At 31.7% G+C, this 12,083-nt stretch overlaps 1 protein-coding gene and 1 long non-coding RNA gene across 11 annotated transcripts; both read right to left on the reverse strand.

Annotated features, from left to right (window-relative positions):
- Positions 1-309: 309 nt before the first annotated feature.
- On the reverse strand, positions 310-3,402 carry LOC111913782 (uncharacterized). 10 transcript variants are annotated; one of them, XR_006185602.2, is made up of 10 exons: positions 2,941-3,369; positions 2,784-2,836; positions 2,610-2,675; positions 2,194-2,317; positions 1,820-1,893; positions 1,403-1,540; positions 1,251-1,335; positions 724-952; positions 573-618; positions 310-487 (listed from the first exon to the last, which is right to left on the reverse strand). It is a non-coding gene; the product is annotated as an uncharacterized LOC111913782 (long non-coding RNA). The 10 variants fall into 10 exon arrangements; XR_006185598.2 differs by having other exon boundaries at positions 310-952; positions 2,941-3,166; positions 3,277-3,402; XR_002857624.3 differs by adding an exon at positions 1,615-1,722 and having other exon boundaries at positions 310-952; positions 2,941-3,372.
- Positions 3,403-8,679: 5,277 nt separating this feature from the next.
- LOC111913746 (non-specific lipid transfer protein GPI-anchored 5) lies at positions 8,680-10,506 on the reverse strand. The gene is made up of 3 exons (XM_023909449.3): positions 10,160-10,506; positions 9,180-9,356; positions 8,680-9,092 (listed from the first exon to the last, which is right to left on the reverse strand). The coding sequence occupies exons 1-3, from the start codon at positions 10,482-10,484 to the stop codon at positions 8,965-8,967; spliced, it is 630 nt and encodes a 209-aa protein (XP_023765217.1). The 5' UTR covers positions 10,485-10,506; the 3' UTR covers positions 8,680-8,964.
- Positions 10,507-12,083: the final 1,577 nt, after the last annotated feature.

A 12,083-nucleotide genomic window follows, 5' to 3' on the forward strand; every position in this document is an offset into this window, starting at 1 on the left:
TTTATGATATCAACAAACACATGGTTATTTTGAAATGATACATTTAGTTAATCGTTATTATTTTTCAGTTACTATTATTTATTAACAATAAAATATATTTTTATCGTTAATAATGTTAATAATAAATTTTATCACACTCTATACTAATAATAATACAATTATTATTATCTTTATATATTTATGTTAGTAATTTTGAATAAAACTAGAAAGGTTTCCCCCGCGTTGCGGGGTTGGAAGGTAGCTTTTAGTTTTTTTTGGAGTTTTTCCATTGCAAGTGTTTTTCCTCTTTCACAATTATATTGGAAACAATTCAACGCAAACTAATAAATTAAGAAACAACATGTGCTATTTGTGTACATATCGATTAGGCTGCCATGTTCAGGCGACATATCGATGTGCATTTTTTCTTCACCAAGTGTGCACTTCATAATGAAAATTACTATCATCGAATCCACTTGTCACGGGGATTTCAACTAATTTGATGGACCTAATGGACCAAAAAAAACAAAAAACTTAATGCACACATATACAAAAATATATTGCTATTTTGGAGTCAACATTTTAAAACCAACATGTTTGTCCCTATGCTCTGTCAATGACAAAATCTATTCCTTGGAGCTGAAAAAGAAACCAACAGGAGTTTCATTATCGAAGGAAGCAAAACTATAAAATATTTTAAATTTTAATATATAAAAAATAAGTGTATTCATAATTTGTTCAAACCTTTTGGCCCATTAGGAGAAGGTTTTAAGATATTTTGCAGTGTAAGAATCTTTCGTTCAGCCAGAAACTCAAAGACTTGCCATGGATAATATGGTGATTTAACAATTTGTGTATGATATTAACTTTCTCACACTTTCTAATACTTACCTTGAGAAGCTTTCCTAATGTTGGAATCTTCATGAACTCTTATCTATAATGTCTCTCATTAGGCTGTGTAACATTTGTAAACCTGTAAATTCAATAAATAAAAACAAAACAAAATAATAAGGATTTTAATGATTAATAAGGATCACATAACCATCTGTATTTAAAAAAAAATATTTTGTTTCGTATGTCTACACAACCAAGGCATGTTGATGGCTGATGCAAATTCCAAAAACAGGAACGTTTCAAATAATGCCCTTCACCATCGTAACGAATCTAGTATGTATGTCTATTTTATATTCTTATGTGATTTAAAACAAATAGGGTGATTTGGTTTCAGAAAAAACAGTACAAAAACAAAGAGTTATAAGAAGCAATCTAACCATTTGGAGGTGAAATGACTGCCCCGAAGCAACCCATCTAACATTGTTGCAGATCGGAGAGACAAAATGGTTGATGAAATTGGCACTGTAGCATGTAAAAAGGGTCTATTAAAAAAAGTAAAAAAATAGTTAAAAGAGAAGTAGCCTCATACCCATTTTCGCCAAATGCATACTCCATGAATTTGTTTAATTTCTGTATTAATGCAATTTCCATGGCCCTTGAAGCCTATCTTCATCAAAAAATCATTCATATTTCTTTCTCACATTTTTCAGTTTTCTTGCTCATCCACCTAATCAATTCAAGGGCAACATGGGTTATCAAGTTTACCATATTTTTAGGTTATGAAAATTTGTCAAAACTCACTGAATATCAAAGAAATTCCTTTTTTCTACATTTAAACTTAGGACCAAATACTATTCATTGTACCATTTTATCCTTATGATAAAAATGGATTTATGTGTCAAACAAACTCTGCAATCAAAATAACCAATAAATTCTCAATTCAAAACTTCAAAAAACTATGCAAAACAATCAACAAAAACAAACAACATAAACCTTGAAATCATACCCTGCATCGATCTTTTAACCTCTGATTAACCCCTTGAAGTGAACGGCCAGCCAACCAAGAAACTTTATACACATCTGCATTCGGATGTACAGAGTTGCATTTAAACAAACAACATCCACCTTTAAACTGAACATTAATTTACATATGGAAAGTATTATGTTTATCCTTAGAAACAAATAAATTTAGCCATAGACTTGTGCTTTAAGGCAACCCTAACAGAATAATCATTAAAAGTTACAAAAAAAACTCAAAAAAGCAAGTGACAAATTTCTTATGATATTCATGTTGGAAACACAATAATTATCCACATATGCAATTAGCCAAATTTAAAAAAGCCTACCAAAATACCAAATTCATTTGAAAAGTTGAGTTACCTTGTGTATGAGGATTAACCATGAATTTTCTCATGCAGTCAATGAAGTTGGTCCCATTAAAATGATCCCCACCAATGGCTACACATGTGGAATGTCCTAGCCCAAAAATAGTAGTTTGGTAAACCTATAACAAAATGAACAAAAAAATCATTCAAAAAGTTGCATAGAATCAAAATGTTTTCCAAATTCATAATAAATGAATTAAACTCAACCCAATCCAATAAAGTGATACGAAATCCGTTTGTGAAATGATAAAGTACATCTAAAAGGAAGATAAGAAAAACAGGAAAAGTGACTCAGGCATTTCATCAAATAGCTGGTGGCCACAACTTTATCCCCAATTGTAAACATCTTAGTTTTATGTGAATATCTCTACCATTCACGAATCCAAAACCATAAGTTTGCTCAATCTTTACCTCACATCCTTCATACCTTTCCTCTTCTTCTGTCGTTGATTCTTCTGCTTCATTGTCCGACGATGCCTACATACACAAAAAAGAGAAAAAAATATCAAAAATTTATACGCTACGAATTGCTGTATAGAAAACACAACAAAGTACAAAGCCAAAAAAAAATTAGGAGATACTTACAATCGATGCTATATGAAAACATATATTTGTAATCAACAACCAATCGATTGGTCCTACTCAAGTCCAAAACCAAAACCGAAAAGGAAATTAGGGGCGAGATAGTTAGAATCAAATAGAAGTGTAACCTTCTTCAAATCCGAAATTAGGAATGAGATACCTGGAAGTCATAAATCGATGTTGAAACCCTTTCATTCTGAAATAAGACATCGATCCATAAGAGCCCTCTCGACATACCAAAAAAACACACCACAAAACTCACAAACCCAGCTACAGTCACCACAGTCGAGGTAGTGGGGAAGGACAGAGAGGCCATCAAGACGTCGAAACTTCCGGTAGTGACCAATAGGGACAACAATCGACGATGAAGCGGCGTCGTCAGCAGTCTGCTTTGCCGGAACAACCATGACATAATAAAACGACGACACATCGGGAAGAGAGCAAGCAAAATTATGACAGTAGAGGAAAGAAAAGAAGAATAACATAGGAATATTACCTAAGAGAGAAATACGGAGTGAAGCGGAGAAACGGAAGGAGACGATGAATGAAAAAGGAAGAGAAAAGAAAAAGATATTAGGAACCGCAAGAAATAAGCCAAACAAAAGGAACAACACACGTGGGATACATTAAGACATGCCACCAAAAAGTCTATTAAAAATACATTATATAGATTTATCCTATTAATAAATTAAAGAAGCAGCACACAAACAAAAATATATGAATAAATTAACAAAGTGACACACAAACAAAAATAGAGGGACCGAAAGTGTAATTTAAGGGACTAAATGCCAAAAAGTCTCATGTTCACTATTCATTTTGTTCACAATTTTAATATATATAATAATAAAAATAAAATAATATATTATCCGGTAATAGTTGAATTGTTATTATTATTGCTACTATATTTTGAATACTGATACTTTATTATTTTAGGTATTAGTGATGTTAACTACAATGTTTTTATTTCTTTAAGGATAAAGTAGATAACTAGGACATTATCTTATCCAAATAAATGACAACTTATGAAAACGTCAAATTTTATAATAACTAGTAAAAGAACCTGTGGCTACACCGCTTTTAGGGTATTATGAGAAAAATTGGCAAATTTTAAAAGATATGTGTTGAAATTGTAAATCACCACTAATAGGGGAGTAAGTTGACACCCCTAAAATTTGTACAACCAAAAAAAGGGACACTAAATCCAAAAATGTTGTGACAATAATATTAAAGTTGGGAAAATATGTTGGCAAAATTCTAAATGAAGTTTTTTGTGTTTTTTATATCAAAATGTAAATTTTTTGACTACAAGGGCGAAAAATGTCAAATTCATTAAAGATTTGTGGCACAAACACCAAAATGTAAAACTTTTCACTGCAAGGACTAAAATGTCAAAGTCACTAAAGATTTGCGGCAAAAATCTAAAGACACAAAAACTTAATCAAAACATAAAAATATAAAAGTTTTTACTTTAGAGACTAAAAGTGTCAAATTCACTAAATTCTTGTGGCAAAAACCTAAAGGTAAAAAAGGACTATCGCTAAACTCCCTTGGATTTAATATATATATATATATATATATATATATATATATATATATATATATATATATATATATAAGAATTGTATTCGAGAAATCGATTAAGAACAAGATTAATCAATGTAATGAAATAAGAAAGTAAATAAGACTTTGAAGTTTTTATTACTCTTAATAAGCTCGATTCAAACACAGACAATGAAATTGGAAAATTCGTCAATCTAAATCTAAGCTCAGTCCCTATTTATAAGGAACCAGAGAGTACAAAAAATACTAAGTCTAAAACCATTAATCTTCATACAAAAGTGACTTAGTAAATATGTTACATACCAAATTGACTAAACACCATTCAACTCTTTACAAGACTTCGACCCTTACAATCTCCCCCTTTGTAAACGAGTCGAACTACTCAATTCGTGAGAATCTGAACAGCAAAGTGCATCATCCTTCGTATCTCTGAGTACCATGTTAAAACCTTCTTTAACTCCTTCTTACCACCATCGTTGTTTTTCATGCAGTTGTTCATACGAACTATAAAGTTCGTATACAGTGGCGAATCCAGAATCTAAACTAACGGGTGTCCAACTTAAATACCATAAAAAGTATCCAAAAAAAATTAAAAATAAATGAAACGAAATTCTTTAGCTATGATTCAAATTATAAATATAGTTATGACTTATAAATAAATATATTTTCAAACAAATAGTGTTTTTGGAAAAAATGAAACTCAAAAATCAAAAGTTGAAAGCAATCTTAATTGTTTTATTTGTTACGGATATCTAATAATTTATGGCTGCCAATAACAAAACCGCTAGTCTGCTACAATACCTATACTTTCTACACTAAACCAAACCAAATACAAGCATCAATAGACAAAATGAAAAAAAAATCACAAAATGATATGCGATACGGTAATACCTCAAAGATAAGATTGGTCATCAGAGAAAAGAGAGAAGCATGCATCTGGGTTGTCCATCGGCGGGAATGGACTGAGAATCGACGAAGCTATTGAACCAACCAACGAAATCAATGAAACGACGAAGGTATGCAACAAGAGGGACTACCGATTACAACAAAGAATGGTTAGCGAAGGATGTAGGTTGAGGACGACATCGTCCTCCTCATCATCACTACTATCAGTCTGACTGTCTCGAACTTCCACATCATCAAAGTCAAAAAATTTCGAAGTAGAGGGTTTTCCAATGTCATCCTCAACCATCAAATCATTAACAATTACTTTACCTATGACTTTAGATGTGATGTTAATGATAGATAACTGAGAACAATCAATACTTTCTTCTTCTTCAATTACACCGATTTCGCTAAGATTATCCGAATTCTCATCGACATCAGCAAAATTGAGTTGTGAATCAAGTTTCGAATGTTCAGTTCTTTTCAAAATTTTCACTTGTTCATATTTTTTCAAACTTTCATTAACAATATTAACCAATTCATCAACATTTAAAAACTCATCTATTTTAACAACGCCATATGCAAACCTATCGTCTGGTACTTTGTTAAAATCAACTATTATGTTTTCACAATCATATGACATGACATCAACTTTTTCTCTTTCGAATGCAAGAAAAGGCAACAATTTACGATGTTGTTCTTTGCTAATGTCAGAAGAATGATGTAAAGCAGTTAATTTGACATATAATCGTTTTGCAGAATTATAATAGATGTTACGTTGTGCCAACAACATCCTTACATCTTTATCTAGATTCTCTCTATCATTATTGACATTTCCTAATTACAACTCTAGATACTCTACCTTGCAACGTTTCGTGTCTAACAACTTTTGAGTCTCAAGCAATTGATTATTAAGTTTCTTTGACTCGTTACTAGCAGACACAACAATAGCATCAAAATAAGCAACAATATCATCAAAAGCAATTATTTCAGAATCATATGCATGTAAAGGAATATTAAAGGATTCGAGTATAGAACGTACCTTAGTTGTCATAGGAGATTTGTCACTTGACTTCGAAACGAAGAAATGTCCAGATATCTCCTCTTCTTCTCCATCCTCAGATCTTGCAAACATGGCACCATGAGTAGGATGTCTCATTTCCTCATCATCAGACCCGGATGACCAAATCTGATAAGTGCCACTTTCTTCATCTTTATCCTCTCCTCTTGCCACAAGAGACAATCCCTTGGCTTTCTCACGAAATTCCTCCAATTTCTCAGCATAATATGCTTCGTCCTTCACTCTATTCTTCTTTTCCTCTTTCTTTCGAAGCATACAATCAATTCCAAAGTGATTCGCACCATTGCAGTAATGAAAATCTACACCAGAATCCCCTTTCAATTTCTTTTCTGCCTTAAACTCTTTCACCTTGTCATCATTCTTTTCAAGCTTTTCAAATTTCTTTTTCTTTGCTACACCAGACTTTGTAAAATTTCCTTTCTCCTTACTCTGCTTTCCCTTAGGATTTTAAGGCTTTTTGAAAAACTTCTTAGCTCGATTATTCAAGTAAAAAGCTACAGCTTCATCATCCGAATTCAAGATGAAACCTTCTTCATCTGAATTCTCTTTTCAGTAGATTCCACCTCAGACACTTTCGAAACCAGAACTAGTGGTCCTCCTAAACTCTGTTTCGCTTCTTCCATTATCTCAGACACTTCACTTTCGTGTGTCTTCAGCCGATTGTATACATCATTCAAAGATGAATTGTCGAAGCTCTATTGATTTTTAATCATCATACTAACACTCCTCCATTCCTTCCTAAGTCCCATAACAAAAGTAAGATTATAGTCCATTAGAGACCTTGTGATTCCATAGCGATTGCATCTGTAGATCAACTCATTTAGACGATCATAGTAAACTTCAATTGTTTCAGTTTCCTTTTGTCTGAACTCCTTCAGCTCAACAAAACACTGCTTAACAGAATTTATCTTAATCTTCTCGCTTCCTTGATACTTTTCCTTGAGAGTATTCCAGATTTCCTTAGCAACTTTACAACCACGAATGTAGTTGTAAACAACAGGTGGAAAAGCACCTCTCAACTCTCTCATGCAACGCTTTTCGTTGTTCTTGAGTCTTGTTTGTTGATCTCCAACCGCATAAGTAGTTCCAGATGTACCAATGTTTTGAACATTAGATGGAGGTTGAACTGTTCCATTGATGCAATTCCACAACTCTTCATCCAGACCATTCAAGTAGTCTTCCATACGATCAGCCCACTGATCATAGTATTCTGGAATCAACATTGGAATTTTGGTTGATGATCCTAGCAGATGAGAATATGAAGTCATTGTGTTCATGTTGAAGTTCACCATTGATGAATATACGAGAAAAATTCAGAAATCACAGAAAACTTGATGAATTTAAAATTTAATCAAACGAATTGATAAGAAACTTATAATCGATCACTCGATTATACAATTTGAATTCAGAATCTAATCAAATCTGTAGATCAGATGTGATTTTCAGAACCAAAAGCGTGGAAACTTTTAAGACAAAAGAAAATGACTCAAAATCAAATGATTCAGGATGAAAATCATATCAATGCAGTTTGATTCCTGCTCTGATACCAATTGTAGAAGAATTGTATTAGAGAAATTGATTAAGAACAAGATTAATCAATGTAATGAACTAAGAAAGTAAATAAGACTTTGAAGTTTTTGTTAATCTCAATAAGCTCGATTACAAACATAGACAACGAAATTGGAAAACTCGTCAATCTAAATCTAAGCTCAGTCCCTATTTATAGGAACCAGAGAGTACAAAAACTACTAAGTCTAAAACCATTAATCTTCGTACAAAAGTGACTTAGTAAATATGTTACATACGAAATGACTAAACACCATTCGACTCTTTACAAGACTTCGACCCTTACAATATATATAATATTCAATAGATAAAAGATCACTCAAATAAGAACACCAACGAGTTTTAGAAGAGCATGTGTCATATATTATAGGAGAAAATGATGCACATTTTTTTATGTCTGTAGTATTCTAAAAAACAAACCGTATAGAAAATGTATGTCTGTCCGTAGAAAAAAGAGGTCATGAAGAGCTTTTAGGAAAAAAAAACTCCTTAGTGGCATTCAAACCACTTATTCAACATAGAAAAGAAATTGAATTACATATATAATACTTTATATAAACAAACATCACTAATCATTCAACCACTTACTCATACAAGGCTTAATAAGAAAAAAAGAGACAACCCCTTAACGTGGACGTAATGACTTAACAGGTTAAACAAAAAACTAACTTAATTTATTAAGACACAACCCTTTATCCATTTGGCCATTCCCTCTTTTTTTTTCTTCTCTATGTTAAAATTGATGTATATTTTAAAGTTTTTTAAAATGTAAAGGTAAAATAGTTATTTAGTCTCGTTTAAATGGTTTATTTTATAGAAAACAAACAAAAAACAATATGTAAATCTGATGTCATATTGTCCTAACAACCTTTCTATATATAGGATCTGTTTTGAATTTTGTCAACCATGCATAAGAAAACATCATCAATCGACATGTACATATAGATATATCTTCTCTAATTGGAATACAATATAACGTGAACATACTTTTAACAAAACTACATATAAAAGATTGCTTAAAAAGACTTTTTCTATAAGTCAAAGTTAAAGTGTTTTGATACAATAGATCATAATATTTCCAGCGGAAGCAGTTCAAAATTTTGTCACAATAGATGCACACGTTGCTACCAAAAAAGCAACCACTAGCACACGAGTAGACTCCCTAATGATTGTTGCATCTGATCCATCACTGTTTGTTGAAGGGACTGATTTTGAACCCCCTGCACATCGTTTCTCCATCAATCACATTTCAGACACATTTTATAAGAAATTGAATGGAAAACAAAGTTATTTCAAGAATTTCATACCCGAAGAAACATCAGGTTTTGTTGGTGTAGTTGTAGTAGTTGGAACACCAACATCAGGAATCGTTGGTGTAGAAGTACTACTTGGAGCACCAACAGGTGCTTCATTAGAAGAATAATCTGATGGAGATTTACTTGTTGGAGAATCAGCCACTGATGATGTAGGTCCATTAGCAACACCTATACATACAAATAATAAGATATAGATAACCCATTATCGTTTTTGTTGGAGTCTATAATTTTTTTTTTTTAATTTATTCCATTAATTTTTATTTGTTGAATGGATCTATAGGAACAAAATCAGAAAATGATGTAGTATGTTTCTTTCTAGACTTAATAGATCATTTGAATGAGAATAAATAACTATTTTACCCTAACAACAAATTTCATAAAACTCATTGATTTTATCGTGAGAGAAGTTGAAAAGAAAGACAAGCAAGACAAAGATGGTATTAAGAGTAGTTTAGGAGTAGTGTAGATTTGTCATTCTAAAAAAAATAGACATAATTGTTAGTGAATGATTAATGGGAAGTTATAAAATTAGCAAAAAGGTTAGTGTCTTAATACATTAATCAATTTTTTAGCTTAATCCTTAAAGATATATATTTGTTCAAATTAAATATTTAATTCATTAAACATGTTTAACGAAAAACAATCTCTCAATTTGCTTTCAACGAGGAAATCAATTTTCTTTGTAGTTATGATGGTGGACTAGTTTCATATGCAATTATTAGCAATTTTGATGTTACATGCGTGACATGATCTATTTTTTTCGAACGGCTAACACGTTTACTCATTATCCTACTTCTAAATCTATACTTTTTTGTCTCCAGCAAGACTTGAACTTTAACCTTTGGCTCAAGGACACCTTTCTATCTACTTCTGATACCGCTAAGCTATAAACCGTTTGCTAACCCTTTACTATATTATCCATTATATAAATGTTTAAATAAACGAAATGAAATTAAGAAATTAAACATTACCATTGCACTTGCTAACCGGGGGAGTTTGTACATTACAAGCACTGGGAAGCGATAGAGCCAGTGTTTGGTTTATCGATATCCCAAGATTAGGCCCACTGCCATTTAGTAGCGAGCACAAACATTGTGGTTGACCCTGAACTACATTAGATAGCTGTGAGCAACATGAAGCAGATGGAATTGATGCATTTCCTGATACAAAGGTTAGGCATGGGGCTAAGCCAATAAGTGCAGTGGTGCAGCCGGATTGAGCCATGGTCTCACCGGATAACATGAACACTAGGATCAAGATTAGACCCATGGTAGTCCCTTTTTGTGACAAGGACATAGCTGCAATAAGGGTTGCCAAATGTATTTTGGTTTTGAATGCTTTCTTAATTGAAATCAAGAAACGCATTTATAGGAGATTTTGGTGACCAACTTTTTCCTAAACAATCTAATAATTGCATCTGCTTTTATGAAATTTCAAGCTGAATGATATATACTTATATCTAATAGGATATACAAAACCTTTCTAAAATTAAAACGTTACAACAATTCATGGGATGTTCTGAAAACGTACGTACCAAAAAATTTAGAGGTTGAATTGAGCAAAATATACCAACAACATTGCCTGCTTCATAATTTTTTTCCGTCATTGTAGATGTTTAACGAATGAGCAAATATATTACTAAAATCTTTATTATATCAAACATTATAGTTTTCCACACATAAATGGCATATACATATATAGGGTTAAAGGATTTATTTTACAACTAAAAATGGTACTCATTATCTCGAAATAATTAGATATATTTTGTCCAAGTCAATTTACGTATTTGTCCGTGATGATGAATAATTAATCTATCTATAATCTACTACTTAAGAGATTGCGATGGTTCTATATCAAAAGGAAGGTGGTGACCAACTTAGGTGTACCTAAGGTGGGTCTAATATAGAAATTTGATGTTTTTTTTTTATCACCAATTGGTTTGTAACGTAAACGTTTAAAATCCAAATTTATGAGTGCTTTAGTTTAAGGTTTTAAGATTAATTAAATAATGAAGTGAAAGTAAACTAATATACTTGGATGCAAGAATGAAAGGTATTTGACCTGACGGTAAGAAGTGATCCTTTCAAATGAGAGGTCATTAGTTCAAGTGTTTTTCACATCTATTGTGTGCTAAATAAATTTAGTATTAATTATATGTTTTTCACATCTAGATGCAAATTTATTCTGAATGAATGTTATTGCTGGCATTAACGACGGATTTAACTGGTTTCCATAAAAAGAGAATTATAATTATGGATATCATTTAATATACATATAATTATGAAAATCATTTAATATCTATAATTATTTAATTTACTAAATTTCTATTGGTGCATTCTAGCACACAATAAATGTAAAAAACAAAATAACCTAGCCCTATATATATATATATATATATATATATATATATATATATATATATATATATATATATATATATATATATATATATAGATAGATAGATAGAGAGAGAGAGAGAGAGATAGGTTCAAATATTTTTAGCAAATATTGTGTGCCTAAATGCACCAATCAAAAATTACCAAATAATTAATTAATTAATTAATTAAATAAGGGTAAATTAGTAATATTACATATATGTATTAATGAATATCCAAAATTAACAACTGATATCCCTTTATTTAAGGGATCAATTTTTATTTACCTATTAAAACCCTACACCACAAGAAGCTAGGATCCTACGCTCTCATCAGACTCCCACAATGTCTCTTTCACCACCACACAATTCTCCAATCCTAATCTTAAATCCTACAAACTAAACAATCGAAGAACCCTAACTGTATTCGCACTAGGAGCCGACACATTTGATGGAACAACACTGACAGTCATCGGAGGCGACTCGGTCGCAGCAATCGCCGCCGTGATTTCACTCGCAGA

Source organism: Lactuca sativa, chromosome 8 (genome assembly GCF_002870075.4).
Source record: "Lactuca sativa cultivar Salinas chromosome 8, Lsat_Salinas_v11, whole genome shotgun sequence".
Taxonomy (NCBI): domain Eukaryota; kingdom Viridiplantae; phylum Streptophyta; class Magnoliopsida; order Asterales; family Asteraceae; genus Lactuca; species Lactuca sativa.

What these genes read in the sequence shown, in the direction of transcription:
- LOC111913746 (XM_023909449.3), bottom strand. Translation starts at nt 10,484, where the DNA reads ATGTCCTTGTCACAAAAAGGGACTACCATGGGTCTAATCTTGATCCTA. An exon ending in CCCGGTTAGCAAGTGCAATG is followed by an intron (nt 9,357 to 10,159) that starts GTAATGTTTAAT and finishes TTGTATGTATAG; the next exon opens with GTGTTGCTAATGGACCTACA. An exon ending in AAAACCTGATGTTTCTTCGG is followed by an intron (nt 9,093 to 9,179) that starts GTATGAAATTCT and finishes AACGATGTGCAG; the next exon opens with GGGGTTCAAAATCAGTCCCT.